Source organism: Balaenoptera musculus, chromosome 15, assembly GCF_009873245.2.
Source record: "Balaenoptera musculus isolate JJ_BM4_2016_0621 chromosome 15, mBalMus1.pri.v3, whole genome shotgun sequence".
NCBI lineage: Eukaryota > Metazoa > Chordata > Mammalia > Artiodactyla > Balaenopteridae > Balaenoptera > Balaenoptera musculus.
In genome coordinates, this window is record NC_045799.1 from 84,624,690 (window position 1) to 84,637,584 (window position 12,895).

At 51.2% G+C, this 12,895-nt stretch overlaps 1 protein-coding gene across 8 annotated transcripts in view; it reads left to right on the forward strand.

Annotated features, from left to right (window-relative positions):
- The window catches only part of TNRC18 (trinucleotide repeat containing 18), an 85,145-nt gene extending 79,359 nt beyond the window's left edge, over window positions 1–5,786 (forward strand). For 4 of the 8 annotated variants that reach the window (XM_036826026.1, XM_036826019.1, XM_036826022.1 and 1 more), the window contains 3 exons: window positions 3,539–3,775; window positions 3,906–3,980; window positions 4,324–5,786. In XM_036826026.1, the coding sequence (XP_036681921.1) occupies window positions 3,539–3,775; window positions 3,906–3,980; window positions 4,324–4,530 (519 nt within the window). In that variant the 3' untranslated portion in view covers window positions 4,531–5,786. The remainder of the gene's footprint in view (window positions 1–3,538; window positions 3,776–3,905; window positions 3,981–4,323) is intronic. The other 4 variants (XM_036826021.1, XM_036826023.1, XM_036826025.1 and 1 more) reach the window with 1 other exon arrangement.
- The last annotated feature ends 7,109 nt before the right edge of the window (window positions 5,787–12,895 follow it).

The following is a 12,895-nucleotide window of genomic DNA, read 5'->3' on the forward strand; positions in this document are numbered from 1 at the left end:
CTTCATTTTCCGCTGAAAACGAATGGCTCAAGGCTTCTGGCTGGCTAATTAGCAGTCGCAGCAAAAGGTACTTCTTTCCCTGTCTTGGCCGGGCTGGGTCACTGCCTGTCCCTGAGCTAATCAGTGTGGCCCGCAGGGCAGAACGTTCTGGTTGACTGGGTCTGAGTCATGTGGCCACCCCTGTAGTAGGTGGGTGTTTGTTCTCCAGAAGGAGCCCTCCCGGCACCCCCGTGCCTTGGGCACACGCAGACGCACGTGTACACACACACACACAAATGCACGTACACGTGCACGCAGCTGCATATACACGCACACACGAGAAGCTTCTGTGTGCAGAAGGGGAGCAGCCTGGAGGCCACGAGTCCATCCCATGCCCCTGGGCAGGAAGAGCCAGGCTCCTTGTCCACGGGTGCAGCCCGCCGGGCTTCCCCACGGCATCTGCGGCCCTGGCCCAGGGTCCTCCGAGGCCACGCCAGAGCCGGGCCCGGAGGAGGCGCCCGGCTGGGTCTGGACCTTTTTAATGCCGGTGCCGCCAGGCAGGTTTTAGGGGTTGGGGGCTGACAGCGATGAGCTTGCGGGGCCTCTGGCAGTGTACTGCTTAAGAAGCTTCTGGCATGTTTGCATTGTGTCAGCTCCCTGGCTGCGTCGGCAAGGCTGGAGAAGTTGGAGGACGTTCTGAATCAAGACTAGCTTGGGGGTTTCTGCCTTAGCAGCAGCCTTTTCGGGCTCCCCACTGTGCCACCCAGGGGCAGCTGGATCCCCGGGGGTGGGCGGTGGACAGCGCCACCTGCCCCAGGCTGCACCCGCAACGGCTCCTTAGAGTAGGGTGGGGAACTCCCCCCTTGGTCAGGCAAGGGCTGCAGAGCGGGAAGTCGGGGAGGGTCTTCCCCCGACCCCCGCAGCTCCTGCTCTCCTTCTGGTTTCCCTGCCTTTGCGGCACCACCTTGAATCTGGGGCAGATGATCTGCTGCTCCGACCCTGCAAGGCGTGAGTTGTCGGACTTTATGCGCGTCCCCCACCCCCCGATTGCTGGCTCCAGGCTGAAACAGCCTCTCTTAGCAAGGCCACCACTTGAGACAGCAAACTTGAGTGTGTAGATTCTTGTAGAATCTTTCCTGACGAGCCACACTCAGACATTCCAGACCAGCCCCTCTGGAGCTCTGATCCCGGCAGGCACTTTATCTAGGGCCATATCAAGGAGTGATGGCTTCTGAGCCGAGGACAGGTATGTCCTCGCTGTCCTGCCCCCACGGTGATTGGCCAGTTCCTTATCTTAGCATCTTCCATTTGCATGTTCCAGTGTCAGTGTTACTGGGGGCACTTGCTGCAGAGGTCAGAGCACAGGGCCAAACTCATTTAATAGAAAAGTCTAGGGTGTCCGGCTTCAGGTACAGCTGGATCCAGGGGCCTGAGAGCTGTCTTCAGATCCACTCTCGGGCCCGTGCTCCAGGCTTGAGTTTCTCCTTCCTTCCTCTGTACTGGTCTCCTTCCTTCCTCTGTACTGGTCTCCTTCTCCGGCAGCCCCTCTCCTGTTGGCAACAGGCAGCCCCAGCAGCTTTCAGCTGACCTTCTACCAGCTGAGAAGTGACAGTAGGAAGGAGGTGTCTTTTTTTAAAAATTTTATTTATTTATTTTTGGCTGTGTTGGGTCTTCGTTTCTGTGTGAGGGTTTTCTCTAGTTGTGGCAAGCAGGGGCCACTCTTCATCGCGGTGCGCAGGCCTCTCACTATCGCGGCCTCTCCCGTTGCGGAGCACAGGCTCCAGACGCGCAGGCTCAGTAGTTATGGCTCACAGGCCTAGTCGCTCCGCGGCATGTGGATCTTCCCAGACCAGGGCTCGAACCCGTGTCCCCTGCATTGGTAGGCAGACTCTCAACCACTGCGCCACCAGGGAAGCCCAGAGGTGTCTTTTTTAGGGTTCAAGCTAAAGTTGGTGGCACGTCTTTGGCTTAGGTCCCGAGTGCACCCTTGAGCCAATCACAATGGCCAGGAGAAGGATGGGATGTTTGGATTGGCCAGACCAACTCCTATGCTGGCCACAGGGGCGGCATCAGCCCCACTGGAGACTCTGTGGACCGAGGGGGATCTGTGAGGAGAGTAGCCGTGGATGCCTAAAAACATACCTGCTGTCAAAGATGCGTTGGTTTAGAGATCTTAGCCGTCCCTGTCACCTTGAATCAGTTAGTACCATGCCTTGAGCTGAAGATAATTTGAGTAGTTTACAGAACACGTAAGAAACCTGGACATTAAAAAGTCTGTCACAGAATTCCCTGGCAGTCCAGTGGTTAGGACTCCATGCTTCCACTGCAGGGGGCACGGGTTCGATCCCTGGTCGGGGAACTAAGATCCCACTTGCTGTGATGCGGCCAAAAAAAAAGTCTCACCAGGGATCCAGTGAATTAATAGTAGAAAAGGGACAGCTGGATAAGGTAGGAAATTAGCATGTGGGTTTTTCTTGTTTAGTCAAAAAAAGAAAGACAAAAAACGCTTTGTCGCCGCCTAGTGGCCAGTCCGAGAAGGGAAACGAGTTTTACAAGTTAGTCGAGGAGAAGGCGCGCTGGCCCCACTGGAGGGCAGAGCAGAGCTTCGCGTAGGCCTGGCTTCTCCGTGTTCGCCTGGGGACAGTGACAGGTCCCAGAGCTGCCTGGCGGTGGGTTTTGGATTCTGATGGCTGGTCTCTTCCCTCCTTGGAGCCTGCCCATCTGTGTGTCCCAGTGCCAGCCCAGGCGGGGGCACTGAGGCGGCTTCAGGAAATGTTTGTTGAGTGAATTAAAACAAGAAATCCAGCCACACTGTGGGTCTGGCAGACGTGGGCCCAGCGCTGGATCCCGCCGGGCTGGGCGCTGATCTCAGTTATGGCTTTCCTGGGGAAATGGGGGGGGCAATCGGCCGTGCCTGGGGGTTGACGCTGCCCACGCCCCACTCCCTCACCTCTGCTTGGCCGCTTGCGAGGCTGACTGGTACTGAGCCCCCGCGCTGCTCGGGGTGGTGTAGACTGAGGCTGGGCCGTGAGCAAGCGGCTCTGTGACCCCGGGGGGTGTTGAGTGAACCTGCTTCGTTGTAGCCCCGACGTGCGGGGCAGCGTGGGGGGGGAGCGATGTTCTCTGTCCGGAGACGCAGCCGTGTCCCCTCCCGGGACCTCCCGGTCCCTGTCTGGAAATTGGGGGCCAGCAGGGGCCGCTGTGCCTCGAGGGCTGGTGTCAGGACCCAGTGGGAGGAGCGGGGATCCTGCTGGGCGCCAGCAGTGGCTGTGGCGTCTGCCGCACGAACGCTCGCGTGTGGGGCGTCCCTGGGGCCCCGCCGGCACCGTTGGCCGACACGGCTCAGCAACGGGGAGTTGGAAGTCGCTCCCAGCTGCAGGATCTTTAGTTCATGTGGAGTCCCTCTTGGAAACCCGGTCGGCCAAGGGGATGAGCGAGGGCTCCCCGATCAGAGCAAGCAGGGGGCTTCTCCCCTGGCGCCGCTGCTGCGGAACCCCGGGGGCGGGGCGGGGCGGGGCGGGGCGGGGCGTGTGCCCTGACCCGACTCGCCCGCCCACAGCGCCGCGGCATGAAGGGCAAGGCCCGCAAGCTCTTCTACAAGGCCATCGTGCGCGGCAAGGAGATGATCCGCATCGGGGACTGCGCCGTCTTCCTGTCAGCCGGCCGCCCCAACCTGCCCTACATCGGCCGCATCCAGAGCATGTGGGAGTCGTGGGGCAGCAACATGGTGGTCCGCGTCAAGTGGTTCTACCACCCTGAGGAGACCAGCCCGGGCAAGCGCCTCCACGAGGGCCAGGTGGGCCGGGGCCTCGGCGTCGGGCCGTGCTGGGGGGCGATGGCCGGGGCAGTCCCTACCCTGGGGTCGGGGTCGGGGGTCAGGCGAGGCGGGGCCCGGGCTCACCGCGGCCCCTGGTCTGCGCTCACAGCACTGGGACCAGAAGTCCGGCCGCAGCCTCCCCGCAGCCCTGCGGGCCTCCAGCCAGAGGAAGGACTTCATGGAGGTAGGAGAGCGCGCGGTGCTGGTGGGCCCTCCGATAACCCTCCCCACGCGGCCTCGGGAGGGGCCGGGCTCCCTCGGCCTCCCCGCCCCGTCTCTCTGACCTGGTCTGTCTCTCCCAGCCTCTGCGTCTGTCACCCTTGGTCTCTTACTCCGCAGGTCTGTGTGTCTCGGTCTGTGTCTGTTCCTGTGTTTCTTGATCTTCTAGTTTCTGGGTCTCTCCCTTGGTCTCTGTCCATCCTCGTCCTCAGCCCCACTGTGTTTCTCGAGTTCTCTCTGGGGATCTCTCTCTGGTCCTTCGGGCCTGGGAGGGGTCTTTCCCCTGACGCCCGCCCGTGTGCCCGCAGCGCGCCCTGTACCAGTCCTCCCACGTGGACGAGAACGACGTGCAGACGGTGTCGCACAAGTGCCTGGTGGTGGGCCTGGAGCAGTACGAGCAGATGCTCAAGACCAAGAAGTACCAGGACAGCGAGGGCCTGTACTACCTGGCGGGCACCTACGAGCCCACCACCGGCATGATCTTCTCTACCGACGGCGTGCCTGTGCTCTGCTGAGCGCCCGGCCCGGCGGGGCCCTCACCATCACTGCCACGGCTCGGCGGCCTCGTGCGTGCGTTGTGTGCATGCAAGTGTGCCCATGGACAGCCTGGCGCGTAAGTGTGTACATGTGTGTGCCCGTATGCATGCACGTGTGTGCGCACATGTGCACACGTCCAGACCCCCTTCCTGACCCCTCGGTGCCCCCACGAGAGGGCTCCTCGTGATCAGGGTAGGGCTCTGCCGGCCCCTCAGGGGTCCTAGCCCCCAGCACCTTGTAAGCGCTCGGCCAGGTCCCGGTGCCCTCAGGCCGGTGCCAACTGGGGATTCGGTGGGAGGGGGTTTCCGAGCAACCCACCTGATGCTCGCTTGGGGGGTTCCCGCTGCTGGTGGGTCCTCCCAGTGCCTGGCCCCCTCGGCACAGAGCCCGCCCTGAGCCTCCCACCGTGGGACGGGGGCGCGCCCACGCCCCCCAGCCTCAGCGACCAGGCCGGGCCTGTTCTGGGGTGCCTGCCCGGGGCCCGGCCCCCACCCTCTCAGGACAGCCTGGACTTGGGGAACAGAGCCAGGTGCGAGGGGGGGGCCCAGGAGCACCGGCCAGGCGCCAGGGGGAGGGGGCTGCGTGCCCCGAGGCCCCGGGGAGGGCCCACCCTGCTGGTCCAGACCCTCACACTACAGACAACCCCATGGTGCTGAAATCCTCGTCCCGGCCACACCCGGAGGGAGGCGGCAGTTCTTAACCTGTACAGTTTTATTGTACCAAGAGACTCTCCCCTGTATCATACGCCTTCAAATGGAGTCAACTTTTTAATTATATATATAAAGATAAATATATATAAATATATATAAATATAAACTTTTTAAAACTGTGAAAAAAATAGCTATGAAATTATAAAAAAAAAAAAGCGAACACATTCTGACGTGCAGAATATTATTTTTTATTTCCTGTTAGATGAGCGTGTGTAGCACCCAGCTTCACGGGCCCCCTGTCCCAACCTCACCCCACGCGCCCCCCCCGGCCCAGGTGTACTGTACTCGCCCCCAGGATGGAGACGGACTTAGGGAGAGCAGAGGCTGAGGGAGGGGAGAGGGAGCCGGCCGAGCTCGCGGCCCACGAAGCACTTGCCAGCCCCCGCGCCTTCCGGGGGCCGGAGGCCTCGTCCAGACAATCTGAAGGGGAGGAAAAGCCAGACTTCGGTTTTGTGTTTTGGGGGAATTATCGTTTTCTTTTTTTTTTTTTTTTTTTAAGTTTCTTTTGGAATTTTGTTTGTTGGCGAATTCTGTGTGATCTTTTTCATAAAAAAAAGAAAAGAAAAAAAGCTATAATTGGAAAAGTACCGTTGTCTGGAGTGGTTCATTTCAGGGGCTGGGGTGGGCTTGGTGTCGGGATGCAGATCCTGGAGGGAGGAGCCACGTGTGGCTGTTTAAATACGAGCCAATTTGAATGAAAAGAAATGGAAAGTTTCTTGGCTGCACTGACGCTGTCTTTGGCGGTCAACAGTCAGACAAGGTTAGTGGGCTACTGTATTCGGCTGGCCTGTGTCCATCAGTGCAGAAAGTTCTCTCGGCCAGACTGGAGCTGGAGATCGGCCAAGGTGGCAGAGTAGAAAGACCCTGAGCTCACCTCCTCTCACGAGCTCCCCAAAATCACAACTCTACAGAGCAGTCGTCAATGAAAGAGACCGAACCTACCAAAAAGATCTTCTACAACTAAAGACATGAAGAAGGAACCACAACGAGACAGTTAAGAGGGGTGGACTTGCCGTATAGTTGGGCCCACATCCCCAGGTGGGTGACCCACACACTGGAGAAAAACTAACATGGCAGAGGTTCTCCCACAGGAGGGAGAGTTCTGAGCCCCACATCAGGCCCCCCTGCTCAGGGGTCCTACCCTGGAAAATGCGCCCCCAGAGCATTTGGCTTTGAAGGGCAGTGGGGCTTAATTTCAGGAGTTCCACAGGACTAGGGGAAAGAAAGACTTCCCTCTTAAAGGGCACACACAAAGTCTCCCACGCTCCGGGACCCGGGGCAAAAGCTGTAATTCCCTGGGATCTCGGGCCAGACCTACCTGCTGGTCTTCGAAAGTCTCCTGGAGAGGCGGGAAGCAGCTACGGCTCGCCCTGGGGACACAGACGCTGGCAGCAGCCATTCCTGGGCCTCCGGCGTGTGTATGCTGGTGCTGGCAGGTGCAGTTGTGGGATCCTCCCTCTAGCTCCTCGGCGCCAAGACCGGGCCCCACCCAGCAGCCTGTAGGCACCGGTGCTGGGACCCCTCGGGCCGAACAACTGGCTTGGGACACAGCCCCACCCAGCAGCAGACAGGCCACCTGGAGACCACCTGAGGCCACAGCCGCACAGAGACACAACCCTGCCCACCAGACGGCCCAGGACTCAGCTCCACCCCCCAGTGAGCAGGCACCAGCCTCGGGCCCTGCCACCCCCACCAGGGGGCACACACCAGATGCAAGAGAACCACAATCCCTCAGCCTGCCCACGGCACGCCAGACCTTGCCCCGGGACGAGCTGGGCCCGGGCCCTGGCCGCTAGCAGGCCAGCACACGCTTCAGGACACCCCGCACCCAACTGTGTTAGGAACAACCTGACCGCCCCCAGCCCAGTGATCTTACACCAGCTCTGGGACCTCTGGGTCCTGCAACCAGGCTTAAGGACCCGGCTCTGCCTGCCAGTAGTCTGGCACTAACCCCAGGACCCACCAGTGGGCAAGCAACCGCCCTGGAGTCTCCTGGACTCTGACTCCACCACCAGTGAGCCAGCACTAGCCCTGGGGCCCCCTGGGGCTCTGCAGTCAGCCACCTTGTGACCTGGCCCTGCCAAGCGGCAGCCAGCAGCCTCCACGCGAGGCAGAGCCTGGCAACCAACCGGGCGAGGGCCAAGCGAGCCTGCCCACATAGCCCGCCGCAACAGAAAGACCCACGCAGCCTTCACAGGGGAAACCCTAGAGCATATAGCTTGGGTGACGAGGGGAGAGCACTGCTGGGATGTCTGGGACATCTCCTACCAAAGGCCACTTCCCCAAGGTCGGGAAACATAAGCAACCTACCAGATACATAAAAATACAAACAGCAGCTTAGGCAAAATGAGGCGACAGAGGCACATGTTCCAGGTGAAGGAACAAGAGAAAAGCCCAGAAGAAGAACTAAGTGAAGTGGAGATACGCAATCTACCCGAGAAGGAGTTCAGGGTAGTGACTGTAACGATCAAAACACTCAGGAGAAGAATGGATGCACAGTGCGAGAAATTCGAAGTTTTTAACAGAAAATATAAAGAACCACCAGAGATGAAGAATAACTGAAATGAAAAATATACTAGAAGGAATCAACAGTAGACTAAATGATACAGAGGAACAGATCAACGAGCTGGAAGACAAGAGTAGTGGAAACCACTGATGCTGAGAGAAAAAACAATGAAAAGAAATGAGGTCGGTTTAAGAGACCTCTGGGACAACATCAAGCATGTTAACATTCGCATTACAGGGGTCCCAGAAGGAGAAGGGAGAGAAAGGGGTTGAGAACATATCCGAATACACAATAGCTGAAAACTTCCCTAACCTGGAAAAGGAAACAGTCATCCAAGTCCAGAAAGCACAGAGAGAACAACACAGGATTAACCCAAAGAGGAACACACCAAGACACACTGTAATTAAAACAGCAAAAATTAAAGATAGATTATTAAAAGCAGCAAGGGAAAAACAACATACAAGGGAACTCCCATAAGGCTATCAGCTGACTTTTCAGCCGAACCCCTACAGGCCAGAAGGGAGTGGCACAATATATTTACAGTGAACGAGAAAAACCTACAGCCAAGAAGACTCTACCTAGCAAGGCTCTTGTTCAGACTGGATGGAGAAACAAAGCTTTACAGACAAGCAAAAGCTAAAAGAGTCCAGCACCACCAAACAAGCTTTATAACAAATGTTAAAGAAACCTCTAAATGAACAAGAAAAGGCCACAACTAGAAACGTGAAAATTATGAAAGGAAAAAACTCATCAGTAAAGGCAAAAACATACAGTAAAGGTAGGAAATCATTCACGCACCAAACTAGTAGGAAGGTTAAAAGACAGAAGTAGTAAGGCCACCTATACCCACAATAAGTAGTTAAGGGATACACAAAATAATTAGATGTAAATATGATATCAAAAACAGTAATCGGAAAATAAAATAAAATAAAATAAAAATAAATAAATAAATAAATAAAAAACAGTAATCGGGGATTTTCCTGGTGGTGCAGTGGTTAAGAATCTGCCTGCCAATGCATGGGACATGGGTTCGAGCCCTGGTCCAGGAAGATCCCACATGCCGCGAACGAAGCCCATGCGCCACAACTACTGAGCCAGCGCACTAGAGCCCGCGTGCCACAACTACTGAGCCCGCGTGCCACAGCTACTGAAGCCCGTGCGCCTAGAGCCCGTGCTCCGCAACAAGAGAAGCCACCGCAACAAGAAGCCTGTGCACCGCAATTAAGAGTAGCCCCTGCTCACTGCAACTAGAGAAAGCCTGTGCGCAGCAATGAAGATCCAACGCAGCCAAAAGATAATATAAATAAAAATAACTTTATAAAAAAAAATCAGTAATCGTGAGGGGAGGAGGGTACAAATGTAGGGTATTTAAAATGCATTTAAAGTTAAGAGGTTGGCAACTTAAAACAATTACGTATATATACAGACTGCTACATAAAAACCTCATGGTAACCACAAACCAAAAATCTCAGAGGCATAACCCTCTCAGACTTCAGAAAATACTACAAAGCTACAGTAATCAAAACAGTGTGGTATTGGCACAAAAACAGACATATGCATCAATGCAACAGAATAGAGAGCCCAGAAATAAACCCACACATTTATGGTCAATTAATCCTTGACAAAGGAGGCAAGAATATACAATGGAAAAAGACAGTCTCTTCAGCAAGTGCTGAAAAGACTGCCACCATACACAAAAATAAACTCACCATACACAAAAATAAACTCAAAATGGCTTAAAGACTTAAATATAAGACATGACACCATAAAACTCCAAGAAGAGATCATAAGCAAAACATTCTCTGACATAAATTGTACCAATGTTTCCTTAAGTCAGTCTCCCAAGGCAATAGAAATAAAACCAAAAATAAACAAATGGGACCTTATCAAACTTACAAGCTTTTGCACAGCCAAGGAAACCATTAAAAAAAAAAAAAAAAGACAACCTACAGAACGGGAGTAAATATTTGCGAACTATGTAACCAACAAGGGCTTAATTTCCAAAATATACACACAGCTCATACAACTCAACAACAAAAAAACAATCCAATCGAAAAATGGGCAGAAGACCTAAATAGACATTTCTCCAAAGAAGACATTCAGATGGCCAATAGGCACATGAAAAGGTGCTCTATATTGCTAATTATTAGAGAAATGCAAATCAAAACTACAATGAGGTACCACCTCAAACCAGTCAGACTGGTCATCATTAAAGTCTACAAGTAACAAATGCTGGAGAGGATGTGGAGAAAAGGGAATCCTCCTAACACTGTTGGTGGGAATGTAAGTTGGTGCAGCCATTGTGGAAAACAGTATGGAGGTTTCTCAGAAAACTAAAAATAGAATTACCATATGATCCAGCAATTCCACTCCTGGGCATATATCCAGACAAAACTATGATTCAAAAAGATACGTACAGGGCTTCCCCGGTGGCGCAGTGGTTGAGAATCCGCCTGCCAATGCAGGGAACACAGGTTCGACCCCTGGTCCGGGAAGATCCCACATGCCGCGGAGCAACTAAGCTTGTGTGCCACAACTACGGAGCCTGTGCTCTAGAGCCCGTGAGCCACAACTACTGAGCCCGCGTGCCGCAACTACTGAAGCCCACGTGCCTAGAGCCCGTGCTCCACAATGAGAGAAGCCACTGCAATGAGAAGCCCGTGCACCGCAACGAAGAGTAGCCCCCGCTCGCCGCAACTAGAGAAAGCCCGCGTGCAGCAACGAAACCCCAACACAGCCATAAATAAATAAATAAATAAATAAATAAACAAAAAAACAAAAAAAACAAAAAGATACGTACACCCCTATGTTCGTAGCAGCACTATTCACAATAGCCAAGACATGGAAACAACCTAAATGTCCATCAACAGATAAATGGATAAAGAAGATGTGGTATACGTATACAACGGAATACTACTCAGCTATGAAAAAGAATGAAATAATGCCATTTGCAGCAACATGGATGCAACTAGAGATTAGCATACTAAGTGAAGTCAGACAAAGACAAATACCATAATGATATCACTTATATATGAAATCTAAAATATGACACAAATGAACCTATCTATGAAACAGAATCACAGACATAGAGAACAGACTGGTGGTTGCCAAGGGCGAGGGGGTTAGGGGAGGGATGGAGTGGGAGGCTGGGGTTAGCAGATCTAAGCTTTTATATATAGAGAATGGATAAACAACAAGGTCTTACTGTATAGCACAGAGAACTATATTCAATATCCTATGATAAACTATAATGGAAAAGAATATTTTAAAAATGTATATATGTGTAAAACCGAGTCACTTTGCTGTACAGCAGAAATTAACACAACACTGCAAATCAACTATATTTCAGTAAAAATATTAAAACAAAAAAACACATAAAAATCTATAATAGATACACATACAAAAAGAAAAAGGAATACAATCAACACTAAAGACAGTCATCAAATCACAAGGGAACAAAAGAAGAAAGGAAAAAAAGACCTACAAACACAACCCCCAAACAATTAGCAAAATGGCAATAAAAACATACATATCAATAATTACCTTAAATGTAAATAAATGGACTGAATGCTCCAATCAAAAGACAGAGAGTGGCTGAATTGATTAAAAAAAAAGACCTGCATGTATGTTGCCTATGAGAGACTCACTTCAGATTTAGAGACACATAACAGACTGAAAGTGAGGGGATGGAAAAAGATATTCCATGCAAATGGAAATCAAAACTAAGCTGGAGTAGCAATACTTTTCAGACAAAATAGACTTCAGGATTTTTTTTTTTTTTGGCCACACCGTGCAGCTTGTGGGATCTTAGCTCCTTCCCTGACCAGGGATCAAACCCAGGCCTCCTGCAGTGAAAGCGTGGAGTCCTAACCACTGGACCGCCAGGGAATTCCCCAAAATAGAGTTTAAATAAAGACTGTTGTTACAAGAGACAAAGAAGCACACTACAAAGAAGGATCAAGGGATCAATCCAAGAAGAAAATATAACAGTTGTAAATATATATGCAAACAACACAGGAGTACATAAAATACATAAGGAAAACATGAACAGACATAAAGAAAGAAATTTACAGTAACATAATAATAGTAAGGGACTTTAACACCCCACTTACATCAATGGACAGATCATCCGTTGATAGAAAATACACCCCACTTACATCAATGGGCAGATCATCCATTGATAGAAAATCAGTAAGGAAACAATGGCCTTAAATGACACATTAGACCAGATGGACTTAATTGATATACATAGAACATGCCATCTGAAAGCAGCAGAATACAAATTCAAGTGCACATAGAACATTCTCCAGGATAGATCACATGCTGGGCCACAAAACAAGCTTCAGTAAACTTAAGAAAATTAAAATTATATGAAGCATCTTTTCCGACCACAATGCTATGAAACTAGAAATCAACTATAAAGAAAAAACTGCAAAAAACACAAACGTGGAGGCTAAACAATATGTTACTGAACAACCAATGGATCACTGAAGAAATCAAAGAGGGAATAAAGAAATACTTAGAGACAAGTCGAAACGAAAAAAATGATGATCCAAAATCTATGGGACACAGCAAAGGCAGTTCTAAGAGGGAAGTTTATAGTGATACAAGCTTACCTCAGGAAACAAGAAAAATCTCAAACAATCTAACCTTACACCTGAAGGAACTACAAAAAGAAGAACAAACAAAACCCAAAGTTAGTAGAAGGAAAGACGTCATAAAGATCAGAACAGAAATAAATGAAATAGAGACAAAAAAAAAAAAGAAAGAAAGAAAGAAAAGAAAAAGAAAAAGATATAAAAGCTGAAACTAAAAGTTGCTTCTTAGAAAAGATAAACAAATTTGATAAACCTTTAGCCAGACTTACCAAGAAAAAAAAAAAAAAAGGGGGAGCAGGCCCAAATCAATAAAATCAGAAATGAAAAAGAAGTACAACTGACACCACAGAAATACAAAAGATCTTAAGAGACTACTACAAGCAACTATATGCCAATAAAATGGACAACCTAGAAGAAATGGACAAATTCTTAGAAATATACAATCCCCCAAGACTGAACTAGGAAGAAATAGAAAATATGAACAGACCAATTACCAGTAATGAAACTGAATCAGTAATTTAGAAACTCC